At 35.3% G+C, this 19119-nt stretch overlaps 1 protein-coding gene across 2 annotated transcripts in view; it reads right to left on the bottom strand.

Annotated features, from left to right (window-relative positions):
• Positions 1-19119, bottom strand: part of EXOC6B (exocyst complex component 6B) — a gene marked incomplete at its 3' end in the record, with an annotated part of 718627 nt that overhangs the window by 429874 nt on the left and 269634 nt on the right. For both annotated transcript variants that reach the window (XM_079720455.1, XM_079720456.1), the window contains exon 7: positions 15001-15177. In XM_079720455.1, coding sequence (XP_079576581.1) covers positions 15001-15177 — 177 coding nt within the window. The remainder of the gene's footprint in view (positions 1-15000; positions 15178-19119) is intronic.

Here is a 19119-nt window from a genome sequence, read left to right as displayed (position 1 = left end):
AGTTGCTATAAACATTCAGGTAGAGGTTATTTTGTGAATATAATGGGTAAATTCCTAGGAGTGAGACCCCTGGGGTCATATGGTAAGTGTATGTTCACTTTATAATACACTAACAGGCTGTTTTCCAAACTGACTGTACCGTTTTGCATTTTCACAGCAATATTTAAGTTGTTCGGCACCCTGCCAGTACTTGATTTTGTCAGTATTTTGTTAAGCTAATTCAAATAGCTATGTAGTAGAGACACTATACTTTCATAGGAAAAGATTGGAAATCATTAAATGCCTACATATAAGAAACTGGCTGAATAAACTATGGTTCATTCAAATAATAGAGTACAATTTGGCAATAAAAATAGAATGAGAATGATTTCTATGAAGTGATATGAAAATTACTATTTTCAGGATATATTTTCAAGTGAAAAAACAAAGTACAAAAAATATATATGTATGATGCTATTAATGTTGTGTAAGGTATGAGAAAGGGTAAGTACACACACCACAAACACAAACTCATAATACTGATTACTTACAAAGGGTGGGTAGGATCAGGAAGGGAGAGATAAAGAGGAAAATGGGATTTCACTGAACATATCTTCTTACATAATTCTGCCTTTTGAACCATGTTCATATTTTATATAGTCAAAAAAATTAAATTAATAAGGATGGGGAACCCCAAAAATAACACAAAAAGAAACAAATGAACCTAAGAATATATAAATTTGGTAACAATCACACACGAGAAAATAAAATAGCCAAGAAACATCTGAACAAAATACTCTGAACTATATAACTCCACTGTATTGTAAGATGAGAAGAACTGCAAAGAAATCTTGAACTTAGTAAGTTTACTGCTTTTAGTGACACATACATAGAAATTCTGAAACTATTTTGTGTTATATGATTAGGTAAATGAGTAAATATATTAATACTCTGGGAACCAGAATTCTCAGAGACACAAATATGGAATAGAAGAAGAGGAAGAACTATGATATCAGGTTTAAATTAGAGGCATCAGGTTTAACTCACAATTTATAAAAATGTCTATGTTGGTATAGCATGTGTATTTCTTAACTCTGTCCACAAAAGGAGCATACCTAACGTCCACATCTCAGTTTCTAAATATCACTGTCCAGTAAAAGGAACAAGAACTCTTTGACAAAATAGCTAATACTGGGGGCTGGGGCAAAACCTGGAGTAGACCAAGAATATCTTGTGCCAGAAAAAAAAGGAAGTGCTCAAAAATTGATGAAGACAATGGATGAGACTCCCACTAGCCAAATTTGGAACAACTGGAGAATCAAAATGAAAGACAAGAATGGACTATAACCCTTGTATATAAAAAAGAATATATGTGACAACACTGACACACAAAAAAAAAGAAAGGGAGAAAAGTAAAGTTCTTTATAGAATAATGTCAACTAATCAATGTGAATGAAATGATAAAGATAGAAAAATCACTATTTTATAATCACCACAGTAACACATGATTCAGGAAAAAACCATCAATGAATTCTAAACCAACAGGTAAAAAACAGGGAACAGGATAGCTGCATGATCTAAAAGTACCACTCCATAGATCACTTATTAATTACAAAGGAGGAAAGGCACCTTTACAGTGGAGAAATCTGGTAGACACCACCTTAACCAATTGTGTACATCCTGATATGATGCACTGCAAAGAACATAATACTACTTTTGTTATATTCCTGCCAAAAATTATTAACCTGAATCTAATCATGAGGACGCATCAGATATACCTAAATAAAGGGATATTAAATAGACATAAAAATTAAATGCAATGTGTGATACTTGTCTAGATGTGGTTGCAGGAAAACATGAAAGAAAAAAAACTGCTGTAAAGGACATTATGGGGACAACAGGGGAAATTTGTATACAAGTTATATATTAAGTGGTAGTACTGTATCAAAATTAAACTTCCTGAGGGTGACCATTGTATTGTGGTTATGTGGAAGGATGTCATTCTCAGAAAACTAGAAGTTTCTGTATTGAGAGTTCAAATACGATGGATGAAATATGCCACTTTCTTTCAAATGATTCAACTTTAGCTGGGGCAGTGGGAGAGGGTGGAGAATAAAATTGACTGTCAAAATCCATTTTTTGAGAGAAAAATCTCCAAATTTAATAAGTATTTAAGTGAAGGTATATGTATGTTCATCTTACCACTCTGGTAAGTTTTCTAAAGATTTAAAATTTCTTTTAAAAAAGCTTTTTAAAAGAGGATATTACTCTAGAGGTCGGAGTTGGGGATGGGCAAGATGAGTGAAAGGGGTCAAAAGGTACAGGTTTCCAATTATAAAATAAATGTCATGGCATGTAACGTACAGCATGGCAACTATAGTTAGTAATAATGTATTATATACTTGAAAGTTGTTAAGAGAGTAGATCTTAAAAGTTCTCACCACCAAAAAAAAAAAAAAATGCAACTAGGTATGGTGATAGATTAACTAGACTTACTGTGGTGATCATTTTGCAATACACAGAAATATCAAATTATTACACTGTATACCCAAAACTAATATGTTATATGTCACTTATACTGTAATTAAAAATTCTTATAAATAAGTAAGAAGAGGATGTTACAGAAGAGGTGAGATTGACCTAGTCCTCAGGTAAAAGCAGAATTTGGTATTTTAGACAAGGAGTGGTGGGGGAGTACATTCCCTAGTTGGGGTTATTAGCAACTTAGCACAGAGTGAAGGTGGTAGTTGAATAAGCAATGAGCACATAAAGGAGAAATTCCAGAAGACCTGAAAAGGCAAGTAGAGTTTTATAATTAAGGCAAATAATTTCAAAACAAGAACTTTATACTATCAGAAAATGAAAAAATTTTAAAGATCTTAAATCAATGAGAACCATAATAAATTTTTGCCAATGGACAGACCCAAAAGATCAAAAAATAGGAATAAGAAAAGCAAAACAGAATATCTAAGCATGTCATAATGGTTTTTGGTGTTTTTGTTTGTTTGTTTTTGTTTTTTGCGGTACGTGGACCTCTCACTGTTGTGGCCTCTCCCATTGCAGGGCACAGGCTCCAGACGCACAGGCCCAGCGGCCATGGCTCACCGGCCCAGCCACTCCACGGCATGTGGGATCCCCCCGGACCGGGACACGAACCCGCGTCCCCTGCATCGGCAGGCGGACTCTCAACCACTGCACCACCAGGGAAGCCCTGTCATAATGTTTTCATTCAACTTTGTCAATTGTCTTTATTGCCATTTGGTTATAAATATAGGTACCTACTTTTCATTTGACTACATTTATCCTTAATAGACCAGCTTTCATCAAGAACAGAAATGGAAAACTCAAAGGAGACAGGGGTCAGTGGGTACAGGGAACCAGCAAAGCAGGCCAGCATGTTAAACTGTATTCTTTTAACAGACATACTTTGTATATGAAATATCTAGGACTACTACTTATTTTTACAATGGAGTATATTCTCATCTTTTTTTTCCAAACATGTGGTCCTGCCAGTGTATCTTCCATTTTGCCATTTTTTAATACACACTCAGTAAAAGTAATATTTCCCTCAACAACTGCACAAATATGATAATAAATGGCAATATCCAATGTGCAGACACAACCGGGATTGTGGCTTAGTGGAAAAACCATATCCTTTGTAACAACCTTGAAGCTCAGGGCTAGTATATTACTACCATGCTTAGAAAGAGACTAGGTTGGAAATATAGATTTTTTTTATGTGAATTCAACTAACTTTTAAAAGTTTGAAACTAATTTTAAAACTTTTAAGCACTGTACAAGCCAACAACCGTTCTGTAAGCTGTTTCTGGCCCATGGGCTGCCAATATACAACCTCTAATTTAAACTCTGAAGTCCTCTAACAGCATCTTTTATTTCACTTTAACTTGTTGAGAAATAACGCTCATTTTGTTACCTTCCCGTCAACAGAAAGTTCTGCAATAAACAATTTGAAATTTGGAGCAAATATCATAACCAGAATTTTACATAAGCAATTTGACATTAATTAATTATTGTCACTATTTTATAGGTGAGAAAAGAGATGCTTAGAGAAATTATAGGACTTCCTCCAACAGCACAAAAGCTGACAGAACTTACACTTTCTATAGACAAATCTTGTGTTTTTTTACCATCACCTTGTTATGGACAGAATTGTGCCTCCCCCAAAATTCATATATTGAAGCCCTAACCCCCATAGTGACTGCATTTGAAAATAAGGCCTTTAAGGAGGTAATTACAGTAACATAAAGTCATAAGGGTGGGACCCTAATACAATAGGACTGATGTCCCTATAAGAAGAGGAAGACACACCTGGGGCGTGCAAGCAGAGAAAAAGCCATGTGAGGACACAGCAAGAAGGTAGCCATTTGCAAGCCAAGAGGAAAGGCCTGAGGATAAACCAACCCTGCTGGCAATTTGATCTTGAGAGTATCACCCTCCAGAACTATGAGAAAATAAATTTCTGTTGTTTAAGCCATGCAACCTGTGGTATTCTGGTATGGCAGCTCTAGTAAACAAATACAACCTGTTACCCCAAAATTAGTAAAGTACCATCATCAGAAAGACATCTTGGAAGGCTTTATATTAAACACATGACATTTGTATTTAAATTAGCACTTCCATCGTGTTAATTACATATTTCGAAAAAGACACCAAAATCTTAAGAGTTAAACCTGACATGGATCATTTGTTCAACAAACATTTATTTGATCCATACTCTATTAAGAGTTTTGTGGATAACATAGTGACCACTGCTCACTAACAGTATGTAAACAAATGAAGAGAGATATGTGCCAGAAATATGACACCAATGAAGTGTTCTAAGAATACAGAAGCTCTGGAGTAACCTAGAAACAAAGAAGAAATCATAGGTCCTGCTTCTTCAAGCTATTTCTTACTCAATACTGCTTTATTTCAGTAGATTTTTTGTTTACAGTAGATTGTATTCACCACTCCATGTAAATATACATCATCAAAAACTACATCAAGATATATTTCACCTTTATTCCAAAAAAAGCACACAGTTAGAATGCCATAATAGTAACTATTATATACTGGTAGCATTGTATGTGCCAAGCACTATGACAGAAGCATCATATAAATTACTTCAGTCAATCCTCACAACAACCCTACCCTTAGTAGGTATTACTGTTCCCTTTCTCACAAATAATATATCACCTTAAGTGGTTCTTTGTACTATATCTTCCAATATTTCAAAAATAATAGTTCGGATAAATCTAATATATTCTCAAGCTAAAATGTTCACTACTTCTAAAAATATTTTTTAAGTTCTGTCTAGACATTTAGAGAAAAGCAATAACATCTGCATATACCACAGTATGACATAAAGATTCAAAACAGATTTCCAACATCAAAACCAGGCCGGCCAAGTGCACCACTCCCCAACCTCCCCACGAAGCAGCTGAGGTCCCACCACAGCTGGAGGGCAGGTGCAGCCCACATGACGGACAACCCTTGAGCACCCGGCTCTGGTGCTTCCAGGCCCCAAGGATCATACCTTATACAAGAACATTCCTTTAAGACTGAGAGAGTCAGCTGTTTCACCTAATACATATAGACAAACACAGAGAGCCAGGCAAAATGAGGAGCCAAAGAACATATTCCAAACCAAAAAATAAGACATATGCCCAGAAAAAGACCTTAATGAAATGGAGATAAACAACCAACCTGATAAACAGTTTAAAGTAATGGTCATAAACATACTCACCAAACTCAGGAGAGGAATGAATGAACACAGTGATATCCTTAACAAAAAGTTAGAAAATATAAGAAAGTACCAAACAGTAGTTATAACTCAACTGAAATATACACTTAAGGGGTTCAACAGCAGATTGGATGAAGAAGAATGAATCAATGAGTTGGAAGAAAAGCATGGAAATCACCTAGAAAAAGCAGCAAAAAGAAAAAAAAAATTTTATACAATGAATATACCTAAGGGACCTCTGAGACAACATCAAGCAGAATAACATTCACATTATAGAAGTCCCAGAAGGCAAAAAGAAGAGAAATGGTCAGAAAAATTATTTGAAAAAGTAATAGCTGAAAACTTCCCTAATCTGGGGAAGGAAACAGACATCCAGGTCCAAAAGAGTTCCAAGTAAGGCGAAACCAAAGAGAACCACAGCAACACACATTATAATTAAAATGGTAAAAGTACGGACTAAGAGAGAATCTTAACAGCAATAAGAGAAAAGCAACTTATTACATAGAAAGAAAACGTCATAAGGCTTTCAGCAGATTTCTCAGAAGAAACTTTGCAGGCCATAAGTGAATGGCATGACATATTCAAATTACTGAAAGGAAAAATTTTCCAACCAATAATTCTCTACCCAGCAAGGTTATCATTCAGAATTAAAGGAGAGATAAAGAGTTTTCCAAATAAGCAAAAGCTAAAGAAGTTTATCACCACTAAAGTGGACTTATAAGAAATGTTACAGGGAATTCCCTAAGTTGAAAAAAAATGGCACTAATTAATAAGGAGGAAACATAAGAAAATTAAAATCTCACGGGAAAAGATAAATAAGAAGGTAGCAGATCAATCACTTATAATGCTACCATGAAGTTTAAAAGACAAAAGAAATAAAATTAGCTAAAAATACAATAATTTGGGCTTCCCTGGTGGCGCAGTGGTTGAGAGTCCGCCTGCCGATGCAGGGGACACGGGTTCGTGCCCCGGTCCGGGAGGATCCCACATGCCGCGGAGCGGCTGGGCTCGTGAGCCATGGCCGCTGAGCCTGCGCGTCCGGAGCCTGTGCTCTGCAACGGGAGAGGCCCGCGTACCGCAAAAAAAAAAAAAAAAAAAAAAAAAAACAATAATTTGCTAAGGGAACATAAAATAAAAAGACGTTAAATGTGACATCAAAAATATAAAATGTAGTGGGATAGTAAAAAATGTAGAATTGTGGAATGTGCTCAAATTTAAGTTGCTATCAACTTAAAATAGACTGTTATATATACGGGATGACACATGTGAACCTGATGTACATGGGGTGATACATGTGAACCTGATAACTACAAAGAAAAAACTTATAGTAAATACACAAATGAAAATGAGAAAGGAATCTAAACAAAGCACTAAAGAAAATCATCAAACCACAAGGGAAGAGAGAAAAAGAAACAGAGAAACTATAAAAATAGCTAGAAAACAAATCACAGAATGGCAATAAGTACATACCTATCAATAATTACTTTAAACATAAATGGACTAAATTCTCCAATCAAAAGACAGAGTGGCTGAATGGATTAAAAAATAAAAAACAAGACCCATCTATATGCTGCCTACAAAAGACTCACTTCATAAGTAAGGACATAAACAGACTGGATGTAAAAGGATGGAAAAACACATTCCATGCAAATGGAAATGAAAAGAAAGCTGGTATAGCTATACTCATATGAGACAAAATGGACTCTAAAACAAAGACTGTAATAAAAAACAAAGAGAGGCACTACATAACAATAAGGGGGTCAATACAGCAAGAAGATATAACGTTTATAAATATGTGTGAGGCAAATGTGATAACCACTACACTACGGAAACAACACTTAAAATATGTATGCACCCAACATAGGAGTACCAAAATATATAAAGCAAATATTAACGAACTTAAAGAGAAAATTAATAGCAATACAATAATAGGAGGGGACATTGACACCCCACTTATAGCAATAGATACACCATCCAGATAGAAAATCAATAAGAAAACATCAGCCTTGGGGGCTTCCCTGGTGGTGCAGTGGTTGAGAGTCCGCCTGCCGATGCAGGGGACGCGGGTTCGTGCCCCGGTCCGGGAAGATCCCACATGCCGCGGAGCGGCTGGGCCCGTGAGCCACGGCCGCTGAGCCTGTGCGTCCAGAGCCTATGCTCCGCAACGGGAGAGGCCACAACAGTGAGAGGCCTGCGTACTGCAAAAAAAAAAAAAAAAAAGAAAAAGAAAAAGAAAACATCAGCCTTAAATGACATATTAGATCCGATGGAATTAATAGATTTATACAGAATACTCCATCTAAAAGCAGCAGAATACACATTCTTCTCAAGCGCACATGGAACATTCTCCAGGATAAATCACTTGTTAGGCCAAAAATCAAGTCTCAATAAATTTAAGACGATCAAAATCATATGAAGCATCTTTTCTGGCCACAAAGCTATGAAAATAGAAATCAATTACAAGAGGAAAACTGAAAAAAAAAAAAACCCACAAAAATGTGGAAATTAAACAACATGCTACTAAACAACCAGTGGGTCACTGACAAAATCAAAAGTGAAATCAAAAAATATGTAGAGACAAGTGAAAACAGAAATATTACATACTAAAATCTGTGGGGTGCAGCAAATGTAGTTCTTAGAAGGAAGTCAACAGCAACACAGGACTACTTCAAGAAATAAGAGAAATCTAACTTTATACCTTAAGGAACTAAAAAAAGAAGAACAAAGCCCAAAGTTAGTAGAAGGAAGAAAATAATAAGATCAGTGCAGAAATAAATGAAATAGAGACTAAAAAGACAATAGAAAAGATCAATGAAACTGAGAGCTGGTTCTTTAACAAGATAAACAAAATTGACAAGCTTTTAGACTAAGCAAGAAAAAAAGTGAGAGGGCTCAAATAAAATCGGAAATGAAAGAGAAGTTAAAACTGATACCACAAAAATACAAAGGATGATAAGAGAATACTATGAACAATAATATGCCAACAAATTGGACAACCTAGAAGAAACAGATAAATTCCTAAAAACATACAGTCTACCAAGATTAAATCATGAGAAAATAGAAATGTTAAATAGACTGATTACTAGTAAGGAGATTGAATCAGTAATCAAAAACCTCCCAGCAAACAAAAGGCCTAGACCCGATGGCTTCACTGGTGAATCATCCCAAATATTCAAAAATGATTTAATACCTATCCTTCTCAAACTCCTCCAAAAAAAATGAATAGGAGGGAATACTTCCAAACACTTTTCAGGAGGCCAGCATTACCCTGATTCCAAAACTAGACGAGGACACCACCAAAAAAAAAACTACAGGCCAATATCTCTTACGGACATAGAGGTAAAAACCTCAACAACATATTAGCAAACTGAATTTGACAATACATTAAAAGGATTATACACCACAATCAAGTGGGATTTACTCCAGGGATCAAGGATAGTTCAACATCCACAAATCAATTGATGTGATATACCACATTAACAAAATGAAGGATAAAAATCATATGACTATCTCAGTAGATGCAGAAAAAGCTTTTAAAATTCAAGATTCATTTACGATAAAAACTCTCAAAGTGGGTATAGAGGGAATATACTTCAACATAATAAAGTTGGTATATGACAGACCCACAGCTAACACCATAGTCAACAGTGAAAAGCCGAAAGCTTTCCCTCTAAGATCAGAAATAAAAGAAGAATGCCCACTCTCACCACTTATACTCAAAAAAGTATTCAAAGCCATAGCCACAGCAGTTAGGCAAGGAAAAGATATAAAAGGCATCCAAGTTAGAAAAAAATAAAAGAAGTAAGACTGTTACTGTTTGCAGATGACATGAAACTATACACAGAAACCCCTAAAGACTCCACCAAAAAAAATTAGAACTAATCAATGAGTTCAGCAAAGTTCCAGGATACAAAATCAATATGCAGAAATCTATGACATTTCTTGTACAATAGTATTGAAATATCAGAAAGAGAAATTAAGAAAACAATCCAATTTACAATTACATCACAAAGAATAAAATACCTAGGAATAAATTTAACCAAGGAGGTAAAAGGCCTATACACTGAAAACTCTAAGACTGATGAAAGAAATTAAAGAAGACACAAATAAGTGAAAAAACATTCCAAGCTCATGGATTAGATGAGTTAATATTGTTAAAATGTTCAAAATACCCAAAACAATCTACAGATTCAATGCAATCCCTATCAAAATTCCAATGGAATATTTTACAGAACTAGAACAAATAATTCTAAAATTTGTATGGAACCACAAAAGATCCCAAATTGCCCAAACAATCTTGAAAAACAACAAAGCCATAGATACCATGATCCTGATTTCAAACTATATTACACAGATATAGTAATCAAAACAGAATGGTACTGGCCCAAAAGCAGACACACAGATCAATGGAACATAATTAAGAGCCCAGAAAAAAATCCACACATATGAAGGAACAAAGAACATACAATGGAGAAAGGACAGTCTCTTCAATAAGTGGTATTGGGAAAACTGGACAGCTACAGACAAAAGAATGAAACTGAACCATTATCTTATAACATACACAAAAATTAGCTCAAAACGGTTTAAAGACTTGAATATAAGACTTGAAACCATAAAATTCCTGGAAGAAAACATAGGTGGTAATCTCACTGACTTCTGTTTAGTGATGTTTTTTGGATCTGACTCCAAAGGCAAGGGAAACAAAAGCAAAAATAAACAAATGGGACTATATCAAACTAAAAAGCTTCTGCACAGCAAAGGAAATCGTCATTAAAACAAAAAGGCAACCTACTGAATGGGAGAAGATATTTGCAAATCATATATCCAATAAGGGGTTAATATCTAAAATACATAGAGAACTCATACATCTCAACAACAAAAAAACAAACAGCTCTATTAAAAAATGGGGAAATGATCTGAATAGACAATTTACTAAAGAAGACATACAGATGGCCAAAAATCACATAAAAAGATGTTCAAGATCACTAATTACTAGAGAAATGCAAATGAAAACCACAATAAGACATATAACCACCTCACACCTGTTAGAATGGCTTTAACAAAAAGTTAAGAAATAACAAGTGTTGGAGAGGATATGGAGAAAAGGGAACCCTCACATACTGTTGGTGGGATTGTAAATTGGTGTAGTCACTATGGAAAACAGTACAGAGATTCCTCAAAAAGTTAAGAATAGAACTACCATATTATCCAGCTATTCCACTTCTGGGTATATATACAAAGAATATGAAAACACTAATTCAAAAAGATATATGGGGCTTCCCTGGTGGCGCAGTGGTTGAGAGTCTGCCTGCCAATGCAGGGGACACGGGTTCGAGCCCTGGTCTGGGAAGGTCTCATATGCCGCGGAGCAACTAGGCCCGTGAGCCACACTACTGAGCCTGCACGTCTGGAACTTGTGCTCCACAACAAGAGAGGCTGTGACAGTGAGAGGCCCGCGCACCGCGATGAAGGGTGGCCCCCGCTCACCGCAACTAGAGAAAGCCCTCACATAGAAACGAAGACCCAACACAGACAGACATAAATAAATAAATAAATAAATAAATAATACAATTTGCTAAAAAAAAGATATATGCACCATGTTCACTGGAACATTATTTATAATAGCCAAGACAGGGAAAAAAACTAAGTGTCCGTCAATGGATGAATGGATAAAAAAGATGTGGCATACAGGTATAGATAAAGGTATAGATACAGATCTAGAAACATAGATATACCCACAATGATACTATGCAGCTATATAAGAAGAATGAAATCTTGCCATCTGGGATGATATGGATGGAACTGAGGGTATTATGCTAAGTGAAGTAAGTCAGAAGTAAGAAGACAAATACTGTATGATTTCATTGATATGTGGAGTCTAAAAAAAACAAATAAAACAAAAACAAACAGTGACAGGGAACAGATTGGTGGTTAACAGAGGGAAGGGGGCTGGGGGCTGGGTGCAAGGCATTAAGGGGGTCAATTGTATGGTGACAGATGTGACCATTTGGTGCGTGATCACTTTGTAGTATATACAGATCTCAAATTATAATGTTGTACACTTGAAACTTATATAATTTTTTAAAATTCCCCAAATCATATATATTTCCACTGAAAACCAATTGAATTAAGTTGTGATCAAAAATGGTCAAATATCAGTAGTTTATATAGTTCAACTCTAATATAAGACAAGTTAAAAAAAAACTTACCTTAACTAAGGCGACCCTTTCATTAGTTTAGACAAAAATAAAATACAAATAGGAAGAGAATTTACAGGGGAATAGTTTTCCTGCAACACTTCTCGGCAATCAAGAGACTGACTCTGTCAGTCAGCTCAATATGTAGTCAGTTTTTTATCCAAGATGACAATTCACTTCTATGACTTCATCTTCAGTTCCCCAGGCTATTAAGTTTTTCCCATCTCTGGCACAAACTTTATTTCAGTTTAACAATATACTAACTATCTGTTTACTATGTGCAAAGCTATTTTCTAGGTGTTTGGTTTTCCTTACCCATCTCATTCTATGGTCTACTATTAAGTATTATCAAACTAAAAACATAGTAAATAATGTACAAATGTCACTTGGCTCAAAGAATGTATTAAGTACATTTCCATTAAAAGCACAGGAAAGGGCAAAAAGTTCTTCAGAGAATGAAAAAAATACCTAAACTTAAGTATATTAAATCAGAATCATAAATTTCATTAAAAATAATGCAGGTAATCAATTACAAGCAACAGATTTTAGAAGACAATATATAACTTTCTCTTCAAGTACTGTATTCATTGCTGGAAAAATGTTAGGACATGTTAATGAAAAAGCAATAGGACACCTAAACATTCTTGAGTTTGTTTGCTTTATGTACTAAAAATGCTTCCTCATGGTCCACTATAGCCTTGCAACTCAAAGTGTGCCCAGGGTCCAGAAGCACCATCCTTACTTGGGAGCTTGTTAAAAATGTAGATTCTCAGATTCACCCCCCCCCCAACCTGCAGAATCAGAATCTGCATTTAAATATGATTCCAAGGTGATTCCTATGCACATTTAAGTTCAAGAAGCACTTTCTCTACAACATGCTTCTTAACTCAGGTCCTAAGGACAACATGAGTTTCACAAATTCCCTGAAATTTCATGCAGAACTTTTTGTGAGTGAATATACATAGATTTTACTGGGTAAAGGCTCCATATTTTTTATCAAACTCTCACAGGAATATAATGACCTCCAAATAGATTAAGAACTACTAGATTCTATGGCACAGTTTAAAAGTCAAAATATTTCAAAAACTATTTACGCTACTCTCAATGAGGTCTGTTGAAGAATGACAAGAATGAAGGTCAGAACGTCACAGTGGGTCACGGAAGACCTTATCTGAAGAATTTATTCACACCATGCAAGAACTATGCCAAGAAACCAGTTTGGAGACATCTAAATAAATAATTCTCTACATGAGGTTTGAGATTAAGAATGTGCACTTGAAGAAGATTCAAACTGAGAAGTAAATAAATATAAGGTAGGATTTTTTTTTTAAGATAGGATGCCATTAGATGACAGCAAAGTGCTGAATTCTTGTTGTAAGAGCTCAATCAGCAAATCTCTAATATGAATTCTGTTGGATTTGGGATACAGAACCATTTCAAAATGTTAACTTCCAAGTACATTCTTACAATATTTCCTTCATGAGGGATCCCAACACATTTTACTAGTCGTACTTTCTTCTTCCTCTTTGGACCTCAGAAGACAAAACAATGCAGAAATATGGCACAAAAATTTAAAAGGACTTGCCCAGGATCTTCAGTGAGCTAATGATAAACAACAGCTCAATAGCTTCTGGATACAGAAGGTTCTCACTAATATATGAGAACTGTGTATATTTCATACTTTCATCTTATCACATAACCATCTCTTTGGGGTGTGTATTATCCAGGGGCACAGGCAATGTTTAACTTCTGTTTCCTTAAGCCATAGTGCCTGACAGAATTTAATTTCCTTAATGGGCAACCAAAAATGTAAGTTTAAAATGTTAACTGGATTTATCTTGATCCTGATGTTTTATTGTACTATTAGTGTAATTTTTCATCTGTGATGGGTCTAATCCCTGACAATCCGATCTCCTGGGTGGATCCATATCCAACCATACCAATCATTCCAGGCAAGAGAGAATGCTAAACAATATTCAGGGGATCAAGATTACCCTAAGATTACAAAGTTAGACAGTGAAAAGTTTGGGGCTGTAGTTTGGGTATGGAGAGGAGAGTAAGAAGGTTAGTAAGGGCATAACAAAGAACAATGATGGAGAAGAAACACTGAACCCAGTTTTATCTGGAGAAATGAAACAATGAAAAGGAGACAAATACTTAAAGGTAAAACAGGTTACTGAGAACAGGAGTAAATGGTTCCTTGCACATGTCAGTGAGCATTTGAAAAGTAAATAATATGATCATTAATGACAATTTTTACAGTAAAATAAAATAAAATGGCAAAACCAATATCTGAATGCAGTCTGTAAGTCTGCAAAGCTCATGCACCTAACCACTATACTCACAAAAAACTGATCCAGTTTATGCAAATGATAAGTAGTTCAAAAATGTTTTAACTGGAAATCTCAAATGTCATAGTAGTTTTATTTTTAAAAACACATTAAATATATTTCCAACAACAAAGAAGGATATAAAAAAATGTACTAGTTAAGCCACTTAATCTTATTCTTTACCTGAAAGTGTCACAGAACTAAGAGGTTAGGGATATATCACAAAATTCCCAGATACCCTAAAATCACTCATACATTTATTTCCTCCAGAAATGTGTTCTCAACTTTCTGGAACCTTTTTACAATTTCAATCTGAACCATTTCTCAAGCCTAAGAAATCTCTGTTTACTCCTACTGTTTAAAGTAACATCTTTTATTTGTCTGAAGTAACTTTGTTCCAGCTTCAGTGGAGATCATCTATCAATAGATCTCTTTCTCTAAGTCAGGTAAACACTACTCTTCCCTTAATGTAGTACCCAGTCAGTATACAATCAACAAACCCTGAAACTTAAAAAAAAAAAAAAAAAAAAAAAAATGGATGAGTATATTTAAAGTCTAAAGAATTAGAATCTAAGATATCTTAGTACATCTTCAGTTTCCTTAAATCAGGGGACATTTGTATTTAAAATGATATTTAATATCCAGAAGATAACACAAGCTATGTTGTATGGATAAATTCTTCATCACATCTCAAACATACCATATTGAAACGTAACAACAGGTTCACTTCCCCGGTTCAAATGTTAGTTACCTCTTCATCATCTTCCTCATCTTCAACATCCAGAATTCCTGAATCCTGTTCAGACTTGGGGCTAGTGCTTCCTATCTCTGTATCAAAAATTGTATATGCATCTTTCTTAGGTTTTCTCTTGCTACCTATTCTGGGTTGTTGCAAGATGATGTTATCCAGGTTTCTTTGTTGTTGGGCCTAGGATAGAAACACATACACACAAATAAACAAAAAAAGAAACAAAAGAAGCAGAACTTAATTAAGTATTCAAAGAACTTCTAATTTTGAACTAATTGGTATCTTTAAAAAAATACAACAAAATCCCTTAATACATAAAGTTTTAGTGCCAGAAATAAAACCAAACATATTAATGTATAGATTTTTAACCCTGGAGCTACCCATCTTTATTCGTTTTCCCAGTTTCCATAGAAAAAAAGATAATTAGTCAATATTATCATGAGACTTTTCAAATACAAACACTAAGTCATCACAAAAAAGAAATCTACTGATTTGTACCTAAGTAGCCAAGAGATTAGTAAAAATGACTGAATATTTATCTCTTGAAAGATAAGTGCTATACTAGAACCACTGTGGTTGGGAGAAGAGGGACAGGAGCCTTTAAGCTTAGGGGACTCTTAGAAACACATATGTGGATACAAGAGACCAATAAATTTTAATCAGGAGAATGAACTATCTTAATAGAGTAATCTGAACTAACGAATTCAACAGGATTTCATGAGCTTAGTCTGTGGAAAACAGAGTTTTAAGCATTTCTTTTTCTAAACTTTTATAGAAAAGTATAATTCCATCAACTTAACAAAATAGACTCAAATGATGGTGTGGTATCCATAGATCCAAAGAGGTGGAAAGTATGACTATACAGACTCAACAAAAGAAGCTAAACCAAAGTATTAGAGCTGGAAGGGACCTTAGTCACCACTCAGGAAATAGGCTAGAAGACAAAGGATTTGTTTGAAGCTACAAGGTTAGTAAGTGATAAATCAGAAGCCCAAAGTGTGATCTCCTAAATTCCATATCAGTGATCTTCCCACTATACCAACAGTCCCTCAAAGCATGACGAAAATGTTTCCCCAAAGAAAAGAGTTCTGTGGTCAAATAAACGGGAAACACTGCATGTTATACAAGCCTTCTTGTAGATATACGATGCACATTAACAGAATAAAAACTGGGAGAAGTCCTATTTTAAGGAAACTTCTTTAATATGGTTTAACCCAGCACGTTCCAAAAGTATTTCACAGTGGAACTTTCCTTTTTAGAAAAAATAATACTAATACTTAGTATCATCCGAAGATACGAAGCTTAAGAAATGTGACCTCCCAGAATATACATTGCTTAATCAATATATGATATTTCTACTCAGTGACAAGTAGAAATTAGTTCAGGAGAAAAACCAGAATCTCCAAATATTCTGAATGAGATTAAGGAATTCAAGATAAATATTCAGTATAAGGTGTTAGTCCAGGTACTGGTTAAATGAGACAATTATAACAAGACAGAGAAAAACTTGAACTATGTGAGCTAGGTTCTGCCAAGAAAATGAAAAGAATCTACATTCCAGAGATTTGAATCAATGGACTAACTTGTTTCTCTGCATAGTACTTGTTGATATTTTGGTTTGACTTACATAAAATACATGGCTTCAGTAACAAAACTGAGAGAGAAGGTATCCAAGCACATTTATGTTTGTACACAAGACATACATATCCCCCAAGCATTTGAGACCCCAAATTAGATAGAACATTCTTTCTACTCCTCTCAAAAGTAAGAAGTTCTCCCCCACTTACTTCCAATGCAAACCACACAAAAAGGGATCCAGGACTCTGGAAATCTAAAGCTTTCATATTTAAAAAAGCAAGCTCTCAACTAGAGAGTAATCACTTGTCTCTTTATTTTTTTGCGGTATGCGGGCCTCTCACTGTTGTGGCCTCTCCCGTTGCGGAGCACAGGCTCTGGACGCGCAGGCTCAGCAGCCATGGCTCACGGGCCCAGCCGCTCCGCAGCATATGGGATCTTCCTGGACCGGGGCACGAACCCGTGTCCCCTGCATCGGCAGGCGGACCCTCAACCACTGCGCCATCAGGGAAGCCCCACTTGTCTCTTTATCCTCTCTTTCAGTACAGCAAAACCAAAAGCTTTCATAAGTTCGTCTTATTTTATTGAATCCAAAGTTAAATATTTTTCCTTCACAATCACTAAAATACTACCAGTGTACCAAAAGCAATCAAAAGGAGCCACACTTAAGTACTATCATTTATACTTGAAATGATACAAATCTGAAAGTATCCTATGGAAGTGATTTTAGATCATCTATGATTTGTTCTTTTTAGGTGTGTCTGGTTTACCAATCAATTTGATGGAGCGCAAAGCAGTTTAGGCCAAATCAGCAAATTAAAATAGCAAACCCTATGCTAGAAATGAGAGCACGGCAAGTTTTATTCCAAGTCTTTATGAGAATCTGGGGTCTCTGTCAAAATTATCAAGGCTTCTCCAGTCTATAAATGAGCAGTCAGGGCAGATCTGCCAAGAAAGAACTGGCCAAGTTGGAAATACTAAAACAGGTAGAACAACGAAATAAATACTCAGATATTACCCATCAGGAAGCAAATGAAAACTACCATCTACTCAAATTGTATACTATGGACTGGCAGGAAGTGAAGAAGAGTAAATGTAGATATAAATATGTAAATATATGCAATATATATTAAAATTAACATGTGACTCTAAAGTCCATTAAAAAAATAATAATAATAAAAGCTCTTCAGAGCTCTTTTCTAACATGCTAAGCCACCTCACCAGGACCATTTATTCTGTCCCTCCAAAGACAACCTTGGAGCCAAAGAAGCAGCTACTGATTTCTGCTGCCTAGGTTGGAGTAGAGGTAAAAGGGTATCAAGCACACAAATAGACTTTAGAAAGCATTTAGGCTTTTTTTTTCCCTTGGTTGTTCATTCTCTTTGTGAATAATCTTTACACATTTACCCACCTCTTCCTCAAGATTCCTCACATATGTTCTTCTCTGGTTTCCTAATATACAGAAATTAAGCAAGGTTTATTTCTCAGCCCCTACTCTTCTACCACTCTTTCCACTCTCCCAAGATCCAATAGCATATCTCTAGTTTCATATTACTACTGTGTGTTCTACCATCACTTCACTTCCAACATACCTAAAATGGAACTCATCACCTTCTCATTACAATTCCCATGCATATTGCGGCCAGGCTCTTCTTAAACCACATAATTCATCACACCAATTAAACATGAGGTAAACTGGGGGAAACAATTTGAACAAGTACAAATTCAAACTCCATAATCTTATCGCTAAGACTCCACAATAATGGAAGCTGAACTTAATTTTCCAATGTACTATCCAATACTCTCCAATGTGAATCTTCTACTTGGATCAGAATCTACCTCATAATATACTAAAAATATTTCCACTACTGTATCTTTGCTTATGCCATTTCCCTTCTAGATGACCTCTCCCTGCCTGTATCCAACCTTTCCTCCAAAACCCAAATAAAATTATTCTTCCTTTAGGAAGCCTCCTATCACTGTTCTAACTCACAGTGTTTTCTCTCTGTATCCCTATTTTCAGTCAAACATGTATTGAATATTTACTTGGCACCAGATATTGCACTGAGTATACAAAGAATAAGATGGATTCTCTGACTCTTGAACCTCACATCATTCTACTGTAAGAAGTAGGTAAGCAATTGAGTGGCTGAAATTCAGTTCAAAGAGTATAATGATAGAAATAAATACAGGTGCAGTGATTAGACAAAGGAGAAAATAATCATATCTGCTTGTAGGGATGTCAGGAACTTCACAGAGGAAGAGGTAGCAAACTGTGCTCTTAAAAGATGAGTATGATTTTTCCAAAGGGAAGTACATAGAAAGGGTAACCATTCCAGAAGAAAGAAACCAGATGAGAAAAGACCACCACATGTGAAATAACTTTATCCACACAAGGAATAAATAATTTTGTATAAGAACATAGGTTGTGAAGGACTAACAAAAGATAAAGTTAAAGATGCCATACAACGCAGTTTCAAGGTTAGCTAGTAGGCAATGGAGAAACAACAGAAGAGTGTGAAGGACTAACAAAAGATAAAGTTAAAG

The sequence above is a fragment of the Hyperoodon ampullatus genome (assembly GCF_949752795.1).
Source record: "Hyperoodon ampullatus genome assembly, chromosome: 15".
Taxonomy (NCBI): Eukaryota; Metazoa; Chordata; class Mammalia; order Artiodactyla; family Ziphiidae; genus Hyperoodon; species Hyperoodon ampullatus.
Note: the sequence above shows the minus strand (reverse complement) of the source record. Positions and strands in the feature narration are given on the sequence as shown.